Source organism: Carassius carassius, chromosome 43 (assembly GCF_963082965.1).
Source record: "Carassius carassius chromosome 43, fCarCar2.1, whole genome shotgun sequence".
NCBI classification, from domain to species: Eukaryota; Metazoa; Chordata; class Actinopteri; order Cypriniformes; family Cyprinidae; genus Carassius; species Carassius carassius.
Window position 1 is genome coordinate 3,503,265 of NC_081797.1, and position 10,926 is coordinate 3,514,190.

At 35.4% G+C, this 10,926-nt stretch overlaps 1 protein-coding gene across 1 annotated transcript; it reads left to right on the forward strand.

Moving 5' to 3' along the window:
- The first annotated feature begins 3,553 nt into the window (after positions 1–3,553).
- Positions 3,554–7,407, forward strand: LOC132124747 (ras-related protein Rab-19). Its single transcript, XM_059535905.1, has 3 exons — positions 3,554–4,840; positions 6,087–6,270; positions 7,112–7,407. Exons 1-3 carry the CDS (start codon positions 4,646–4,648, stop codon positions 7,387–7,389), a joined length of 657 nt encoding a protein of 218 aa, XP_059391888.1. The 5' UTR covers positions 3,554–4,645; the 3' UTR covers positions 7,390–7,407.
- Positions 7,408–10,926: the final 3,519 nt, after the last annotated feature.

Genomic DNA, 10,926 nt, shown 5'->3' on the forward strand with positions numbered 1-10,926 from the left:
TGAATCAGAAGTTAAATCAGTTTGGGGATCGCGAATCATTTCAGTCAGTTTGGGGATCGCGAATCATTTGAATCAGTTCGGAGCGGGTTCGCGAATCATTTGAGTCAGTTTGGGAGTTCAACGCTTTTCTTTTACTGTCTATGGTTCAAAGCGGGTTCGCGAATCATTTGAATCAGTTCGAGAGTTCGGAGCGGGATCGCGAATCATTTGAGTCAGTTTGGGGATCGTGAATCATTTGAGTCAGTTTGGGAGTTCGGAGCGGGATCGCGAATCATTTGAGTCAGTTCGGGAGTTCGGAGCAGGTTCGCGAATCATTTGAGTCAGTTTGGGGATCGCAAATCATTTGAATCAGTTCGGGAGTACGGACTCGGAGCGGGTTCGCGAATCATTTGAGTCAGTTTGGGAGTTCAAAGCAGGTTCGCGAATCATTTGAATCAGTTTGGGAGTTCGGAGCGTGAATCATTTGAGTCAGCTCGGGAGTTCGGACCTGGTTCGCGAATCATTTGAGTCAGTTTGGGGTTCGAGAATCATTGGAGTCAGTTTGGGGTTCGCGAATCATTTGAGTCAGTTCGGGAGATCGGAGCGGGATCGCGAATCATTTGAATCAGATCGGGAGTTCGGAGCGGGTTCGCGAATCATTCGAGTCAGTTTGGGGTTCGCGAATCATTTGAGTCAGTTCAGGAGATCGGAGCGGAATCGCTAATCATTTGAATCAGATCGGGAGTTCAAAGCGGGTTTGCGAATCATTTGAGTCAGTTTGGGATTCGTGAATCATAGCTGTATATGGATAGGCATTTTTAACTTATTTAGTAGCTAGTTCTAATTATGTTTTCCACGCATGTTTAGGTGTTTAGGTGTGAACTCGTATTTTTTGTTTTAATGATGTGCCTTTTGACAGTATCAAGTGTATTCAAAAACTAAACAAATCGTGCCTAAAAAGTGCACGCATCTAGACTAATGTAAATTTACATGATGAAGTCATACTAGTGCGCGTGTGCATGTTTCACTGCATTATTCGGTGTATTCAAATGCAATTATGAATGCATGTGAATGATCACAAAATTTAAGATATGGGGGTTAGAGAATGTATATATTTATATAATTTTTTGTAGTTGATCAATATCACACGAAGAGTGCCATTTCAGTTTTTCTCCAAAAATCAGTTACTACAAACAATAATTTAATTACAAATACAAAATGTTGCAGAATAATGTAATATGTGAATGAATAATATCCTAAAGAACCTTTGTGCCAAAAGGGTTCTTTCTTGTCATTATAGAACCTTTTTAGCATAAAAGTTGAGTAAAGAACCCTATGGTTCTATATAGAACCCCAATGAACCCTTTTTTCTAAGAGTGCATGAAATGAATAGCTGATTACTTCTTATTGCTTTCGTTCTGTCCACATAGTGACGTAACGCATGGACAGGGCACAAGCTGCTCATCCACTGATGATGAAAATGGCAGTGGATGGGAAGCCAGTAAATCAACCTGTTAGCAGACAAGAGCTGACTCGCTGACTTTAGACACAAACACTGGATTAGTTTTGAGAGTTACCCTCGAGTAATCTATAGCGAACTAAATACAAGAGTTATTAACTGATAAAGCGTGTAGGACACTAACACACTTCGCTGTTGAAAGAGCCAATAATAAAGCCACCTTTAATGAAAGGAGCTTTAAATCAATACCATCTGCAGGTTCGAAAGGAGGTTGAGATAGCGCGTTAAAGACCACAGACAGATCCCATAGTGGAATCGGAGGCATAGAGACTGTTAAAATGCTGTGCACCTCTCATAAACCTACATATGAGTGGGTGTTGACTTATGGTCTTCCTGTCATCTCCCACATGACACGTCGAAATTGCAGTGAGGTACACCTTAACTGTTGAAAAGACTGCCCTTATCCAGAAGTTCCTGCTGAAAGCATAACACATCTGCAACAGAACAGAGAAAATGGACTCTGTGTCTGTGAATGCATCATTGCTAGAACACATTCCATTTCCTATCGTAAGCAGAACACGTTGAAGCCACCCTCGCGTTTGATTTGTTTCAATCACCCTCAGAGGTAAACCCGTAACACTCAAGTTTAACCTCTCAAAGAGCCCAAAGAGCCACTATGTCCGGGGCTGGGTGAAAGATCTACCTGCTTGTTTGTGAGAGTAGGTCTCTGCGCAGCAGGAGAGGCCAGGGCTGGTCGCACATGTGCCGCATTATCTCTATCAGCCACAGTTTCCCTGGTCAGTTCAGGGTGATCAGTATAACTGCATTCCCTTACTCTTTTTAGTGTAGGTAAGATCAGACTCCGCAGAGGAAATACATAAAGCTGTGCATTTGGCCACGGGTGCACTAGCACATCCACAGCCATAGGCGCACTGTCTCTCACCAGCGAGAAGAATAATGGGCATTGCATGTTTTCCTGCGAGGCGAAGAGATCTACAGCTGAACCGCTCCCACAGCTGGCTCACTACCTGAGGGTGCAGAGTCTATTTTCCGTAAAGGGGATTCCCCCTGGACAGGAGACCCGCCCCCACATTCATTATTCCCGGGACATGCTTTGCCCGTAGTGACTGGAAATGCTTTGTGCCACACACAATCAATTTTCCTGCCAGATTGTGAAGCTGAGCGGAGTGTGTGCCCTCTTGTTGATTCATGTATGCCACCACCATTGTGTTTCTGATCTGATTAAAATGTGGCGGTTCCTTAGGAACTATATAAAATGTTTTTATACCAGAAACACTGGCAACAGTTCCATGAAGTTAATATGTGCATTCATTTTTTCCCTTCGCTATTCTGCTCTCACACACTGCGCCCCATCCTGTGTACAAGCATCCGTCCTCTGCGACTCATGCTGGAACAGCTGGAATCAGCTGCTTGGCAGGGGAAGTGCACGATGGCAGCCTCTTTCCATTATATAAATCTCTCTCTGGGCCCTGGATCTCCTGCTGTGAAGGCCAGTCGAAAGAGAGTTTGGCAGCTGCCCTCCTGCACACTTCATTGAGGTCCAGGTCTCCACCTTTTTGTGGAAAGTGTGATTAATTTTTTCAGGATTTTTTGATTAATTGAAATATCAAAAGAGGTCAACATCTTTGTAACAGTATAAATGTCTCTACTGTCATTTTTGATAATTTGAATGCATCCTTGATAAATTACATCAATTTTAAATTACATATACATAGCATTATTATTACCTCAATTGTTTTAAGTATCTATATAGAATATTTATGTTAAAAAATATATATATTTATACACTGCAAGAGCGCAAGTTTGTAGGAGATCCTCTTAAAAAATAAAGATGGACAAATTAATAAAAACGTTTTAAATGGACAAATTAATAACTATTTAAAATAAACTATTTAAAAGGTTTTTAAGACAAAAATATTACTAAATATTTAAAATTTGTGGAAATAATACAAAATAATTGTTTTAAATGCACAATTTGCTAAAATGTTGGGTTTTATTTAAAAATAAAATACCCAAAACCACTTAAACCACTCAACAAAAAAAATTTTTTTTTGTATGGTCAAATATTCACATTTCCTTTTAATATAAAAATATATAATAGTCCAGTTACACATTTACATTTTGATGTAATTGAGCATAATTTTCAGATCAACCAGTGTTTGTACTCATGGTAGACTGTCATGGTGTAGTTTAACAAAATACTTTTTCTGAGTCAACCAGGAGTCATTAACTGGCTTATCTGCATTTCCCCGAGTCAACCTGTGACCAGACACAAAGACCTCTGACCTCTGAACCGAGCCGAGAGCCAAGCACACTCCTCATACACAGATGTGTGTATTGTCCGGCGAGCAGCAGAGCCTCGTGTTCACTTGAGCTAATGATGTGTGTGTGGGTGTGCATTCACCGTTTACACACATTACTGTAGATTTCAGCCCTCCACATTCACATAAACACACTTTACTGGAGCAGACATATTGTAAGTGCCACTGCCTGTTCTTCCTGTGGTTTATAAGACTGAGTGACAGATGGATCTGGAGTTTGTCTCATTTGTTACGAATGTGACCCGTGATTGTGTGCAATAGAGCAAGACGGTGTACGTGAGTTATGTGTTTATATCCTGTTCTGCTGAGCAAAGGTCACCTTTCAAGACAGCAGCGCTGCTTTGTTTGATTTGTAGTCTAGTGCTTTCTTAGAAGCATATGTTCATATCTTTTCTTTTTTTTTACTTGAGAATCATGCTTAGAAGGCTAAAAGGTTTTTTCTCATATGTAAAACTTTAAATATGCACATTTTCTTTTCCAATAGATTGGAATATCTACAAACAAACTGCAACTGGCAGAGACGCAGTGGTGCAGGTGGGCAGGCGACTGGACGTCTCACCTCCAGACGCAGGTAGACAGGGGTGTGTCTGTTTGCATTTGACTCAGTGTTTCACAGAAAACAAGGGACATGGCAGAAAAAATGAGTCAATGTTGAGTTAATGCTGTGTGACGAGGTCACCTCGCTTTGTTTGGGCAGAATAGTGACTTCTTAATATGCGATTTTCGTGCTAGCTTCCAGAAAAGGCCTGTCTTCAGAGAACTGATTGCTGATATGGTGGAAATAGCACTGGAGCTGTGACTTTGGCACCCTGAATGAATCATTTCGGGGTCTGTGGGTCACGATCTGTGAGTATTTAATGCAGAAATGCAGTCCACAGGGCAGGAGGATGAAGACCGCTGTAACTTTCTGTTCAAGATCATCCTGATTGGCGACAGTAATGTGGGAAAGACCTGCGTGATCCACAGCTTCAAGTCTGGGCTCTTCAGTGACAGCCAGCACAACACTATTGGAGTGGACTTCACCGTTCGCACGATAGACATCGATGGCAAGAGGGTGAAGGTGAGCTTTAAAAGATCTCTTCTTATAAAGGCTGTTTAGGATTGAATGCATATACATCATTCCTCCAGTCTTCAGTGTCACATGATCCTTCAGAAATCACTCTAATATAATGATTTAACAATATGAGTCTTTAATGTCTATTTTTAGCAATTTAACACATTCTTCCTGAATAAAAGTATCCATTAACAAAAAAACAAAAAACAAAAAAACTTTTGAACGGTAGTGTATATTGTAACACAAGATGTCCATTTTAAATAAATGCTGTTTTTGTTGTTATTATATATATAAGAATCCTGAAAAAATTAAGGACTGGAGTAATTATGCTGAAAATTCAGATTTGATCACAGGAATAATTTTTATTTTAAAGTATATTCAAATAGAAACTGTTATTTTAAATTGCAATAATATTTAACAAAATAAGTTATTTTCATTATTTTTTATTAAATAAATAAAGTTCAGACATTTATTATTATGAAATAATAAAGGAAATGAACTTAAATGAATACATAAAATTATATAATGTATTACCAGTAATTATATGTATGTATTAACCATGTATGAAAAAGTTTATTTCATTTTCATAGGGATTTCATTTAAATGTTTCTACAATAAATATTTTTAAAAAATATATAAATAACAAAAATTAATTTAAATGAATACATAATGCATATTATATATGGTAAATATATCAAATATATCAATACAATTATATATATATATTATATATATTGTGTGAGTGTGTATAATTAAATCAACACACAAAATAAAATAAAAAACATGATTTATTGATAATGGTATTAATATTTAACATCAAAATAGAATAATACAAATATATTGTGTGTAATTTAAATCAATACATAAAATGCATTTTATTTATTGATAATAATAGTATTAATAATAAGTATATATTGATTTTAAACCGATATTTTTCTGTGAAAATAGAATCATACAAACAGAAGAATTAAAGAAATAAAATAAGAATTAGAGTTAATATAGAGCTATACAATAGAAGTTCAGATCATTTCTCTCCATTCTTCATGTTTGATTTCAGACGTTGACTGCAGATCTTTTGGCTGTATCTTGGTAAATGTGAGCACAGTTTGAGACCGTGATCTCTTCAGTAGACGTGAGATTACTGGAGTGTTTTTCTCAGGAGCCTCCACGGAGTCTAGAAGAGACACCTGAGATTTTAAAGAGATGTATTTGTGATGGTGTCTGTGGATCTGTGTGATGTTCTTGAGATCAGATGCAGGTCTGGGACACGGCGGGACAGGAGCGTTTCCGCACCATCACACAGAGTTACTACCGAAGCGCTCACGGCGCCATGATCGTGTACGATCTGACCCGACGGCCCACCTTTGAGTCTCTGCCGCACTGGATCCAGGGTGTGGAGCAGTATGGAGCCGCCAACGTGGTCTTCGTTCTGATAGGTCAGAGCTGCGAGTCACTAACTTTTTTGTCAGCCAGCTGAACCCCTTTGACATAAAATATATACTTGAGCTCCCCCTAAGGTTTAAAAAGACAATTCAATCATTTAAGACATTCACATGTGCACTTAATGGTCACATGATAGCAGGTAAAATTATTATGATAAAAATATATACATATGTATATTATATAAATAAATACTTTTTATAAAAAAAAAATGTATATATATATATTTAACCTTTTATACATTCGACTTTTTGACGTCCAATTGCATAATAATAATAATATATATATATATAAATACAATAAAACGTTTATTGCATTAATCACATCCAAAATAAGTTTTTTGTTTACATAATATATGTGCCTGTACTGTGTATATATAAATACATTTTTATATAAATATAATTTTTCTTACATATATACATGCATGTGTGTGTATTTATATATGCATAATAAATAAACACTTTACACACATATTATGTAAACAAAAACATTTTGGGATGTGATTAATCATTTGACAGCACTAATACATATATATATATATATATATATATATACACATACACACATTATTTTACAGCAGAATTTTTAAATAAAACCATTTTAGTATTTTACAGCAGAAATATATATATATATATATTGTATGTGCATGTGTATTTAATTTATTAAATTGACAATGATTCATTTGTTATTTTTTTACTTAGTTCTTGTCCCATTTTTCTTTGCAGTGTTTTTTTTTAAATCGCTATCATTGGCTATTTGAATCAAATCTTTGAAAACTATTCAGGATATTTTAGCAGCAAACAAACTCGATATTCATGGTATATTTTCGTGCTGCAGGTAATAAGTGTGACCTGGAGGCGCAGCGGCAGGTGCTGTTTGAGGACGCATGCACGCTAGCGGAGCGGACAGGTGCGCTGGCGGCGCTCGAGACCTCGGCCAAACAGCATCACAACATCGAGAAAGCGTTCGAACTGATGGCACGGGAACTCATAGAGCGACACGGAGGAATAGTCCATCAGGACAGCCAGTCAGATTCACCGACTGTTTTCCTGCACTCAGACTCTCATCCAGTAGATGAAGGAGAACATCTGGAGAAGAGGTCATGTGACTGCTGACTGGCAAGCGACAGATTTCAAAATATAATTGTTAAATCTCAGTGTTGAGGTGCAAATATTGGTGAACTACTTTGCACTTTATTATTAACGCTAGAACGGATGCAGCCATTTGTAACTTCAATGTGCGAGGCTTCCGATGTAATTCACTTGAAGTTATTTTAAGTTATGCTGGTTGAAGTGCTATTTTGTTATCATATTATTTTCATTTATAATCATAAACATACTGTTTTGTTGCTCAAACAGCTTTACCGTTTACCACACTTTGTTATTCCTGTAGTTATTTATCCATAGTGGCTAATAAATAGGAAATTCTTCATATTGCACACTATAATTACTAAAAAGCTGTCATTTTTTTCAGTTTATCTCAATCTCACAAATGTCCGTTAAAATTAAGAAATCTTTAATTTACACAGTGTCTACACTTTGTTTATATGATGAGAGGATTCCTTGAGAGGAACTACGCACTTAGCAAATTCAAAACTCCAGTGTTTTAAGCGTTGAGCGGATTCCATCGCCTGATTGGCCACTGCGTTCCAGAAATCAACATATATCTCTGTGATTGGCTAAACTGCTCAATGCTGCAAAAACACGGTGTCATTAGAAACCTTTGATGATTTGCTGAGTGCACGCACAAATATGGTGCGCTTAATATTGTGCATGTGGTGTAAAAACAAATTAGACATCTCTGAAAATTTAGATGCATTTAATTAATTATTATAATGAACATGTATACAAGTGCAATATTACAGATAACCTCTTGTGGGACATTTATTCTGCAGTCGGTTGTGTACAGTACAATTAAATGCATAAAACGTTACAAACAGTACGTCATAAATTACTTCTTTGTTTTTTCGTAACATTTAATATATTTAAAGGACTAGATATGAATTGAGGATTTTGTGCGTTCAAATTTTAAACAAACCAAGAATAATCACGCGGCTTGTTGTTGCTTACTGACAGCCTTGTCCTACGAGTCGGTTTACACACGATTGCGTTCAAAAAAACAACATGATTGTAAAAGTTGGAACTATTTTGTATATTTACTATTTTGAAAATACAGTATGACATGATGCCCAAAACACCTGACTTGTGTACATAAGACAATTACAAAACAGCACAAACAAAACGCAAGTATACGAACTGTGTGAATGATGCTTAAGAGCTACTGTGTTAAACAGCAAACCAAAGTGTTCACAGTTACACAAACTGAGGTGTATGTGAACTTTAATGGCAAATATATCAGAGAACAAACACTTTTCCACCTACTGGAGGTAGTATGGCTAGTATGGCATCATGGATGAATGTCTTTCCTTGCTGCAAACGTTTAACCTTGTGCTTGTAAAAATATCTCTTTCAATGCTTTGTCTGAGCTCATTACAATTTACCCATAAGCCACTTGAGATCCCAAATGGTGCACTTGATTTCGGCTTGTATAGCATGTAAACGTCTTTCTGCGAAACTCATTCAAACGTTAAGTGCTACATTTTAAATCTCACAATAGTTTTTGAAGAAGAAGAAGGGTCACTGCTTAGAAAAGATTGAGCATGAAGACATGTTTTGGGACAAGGTGTGACACTATTAACCCACGGGGCAAAGCGCATCAACACAACAAACACGAACCAGGTCAACAGCAGACTGCAGTAACAGTAAAGTGGATGAAAAACACTGTATCGAAAGCTTGGCATATTTTTTATAAAACTCTATTATAATAAAAATTGACTATGTAACTGCATAAAAATATAATTAATTAATGCCTGTTTTGCTTTAGTATAAAAAACTTTTTTTTTTTTACAATTGCTGTTACTAGTGCAACTCAACAATGCATCTTTATTTCTTAAACTTTTTCATAAGGTGTTCTGCAAATTTTTGTAGGCGAGATCCAGTCATTTTGTATGAATATACCTGATAAGGATTTTCACATGAAGTCTAAAGAGCTCCTCGTACAGATTTTGCAACCAGGTCACACAGATTTTCTGCACTGACCAACAGAAAGCTGTTTGGTTTATAACATTTCCAACAGCACAAAAAAAGAAATATATATATATATATTTTCAAATATATTTCAAAGCATACAAAAAAGAAAAATGGCCGAATATGTTTTAAAATATATTTATGTAAATATTTTCTACCAATATATTTTTGGCCATTTTGTATATTTTTGAAAATATATTATAAATGTTCAAATTCAATTAAAAAATATTCTTTGACCTCTACGTATATATTTCAGTCTAAGAAAATGCATTCACATATGTTGCATTTAAAACAAAACGTGATTTGTTATTTATAACACGTGCAAACATATAACACATTAGCAAGGGACAATTTAAAATGCTCCAAAAATACAATAGTGCAATATATAAAAAATATTAAACATTATTAAATCATTATAAACCTACCTTTTGATCTCTTATAGGATATCCACAATTATATTTAGCTTAAAAGTAGGCTACTGTAAGATTGGAAATGTATTTTCTTGCCCCTGAAATACATTTATAAATATATTTGGGTATATATTTATTTAAAAAATATATTTAATTGAATTTCACTGTTTGCAACATATATTTAGCATATATTGTAGCCACAAAAACATATATATATTTTTTTTTTTCCCAATGTGACATCACCTCAAGAAAAAGTGTAAGAAATAATAAATGTTGTATTGTATGATATAAAGTGAATTGGAAGATACGAAGCTGCCTTTGTTTTACTCCAAGAAGAAATGGGCCTCAGTCAATTGTATGCTTGTGCAGTTACATAAAAGTCTATTTTTAGCTGCGCTTTATAGATTGCTACACTATTGACAAATTTCGCTAATATGATCACACCTTTACAATTACGTTATTTATATTTTACTCTGGAAACAGGTTTTCTAATGCAAAACATGATTTCAAATAGAGGGCAAGTGACAAAAAAAGATGAGTATTTAACTAACAAAATTCAATGCAGTTAATTAACATATATGATATTTAAAAGTAAAATCATTTCAGATGAACAGGAAAAATAAAATGGCTCGAAAATAGCCAAAAGGAGGACATGGACAGGAATTATAATGAGGACTGATTTCGTTTCGTGACTAGTTGTGACTAGGGCTACAAAACAGTTAATTGCGGTTAATCGTTAAAAAAAAAAAAAATGTATTTGTGTGTATTGTATATATTTATTAGGTATACATAAATACACACCCATGCATGTATATATTTAAGAGAAATGTTATTTTATATATTAAATATTAATATATAATATCAATTATATGAATATAAATATATTCATGTAAATATTTTCAACATATATACACTATGTAAACAATATAAACTTTTATTTTGGATGCGATTAATAGTGATTAACTGTTTGACAGTGCTAATAAATGTGTGTATATAAGAAATATACACAGTACACACACATATAGTATGTAAACAAACTTTTTTTAAATCGATTAATCGCGATTAATTGTTTTGCAGCCCTATTCGTGACTCATGGCATGTAGATGTGGAGTAATTAACGATGGTTTACTGCAGTGACCAACCCTCCAGCTGGAAG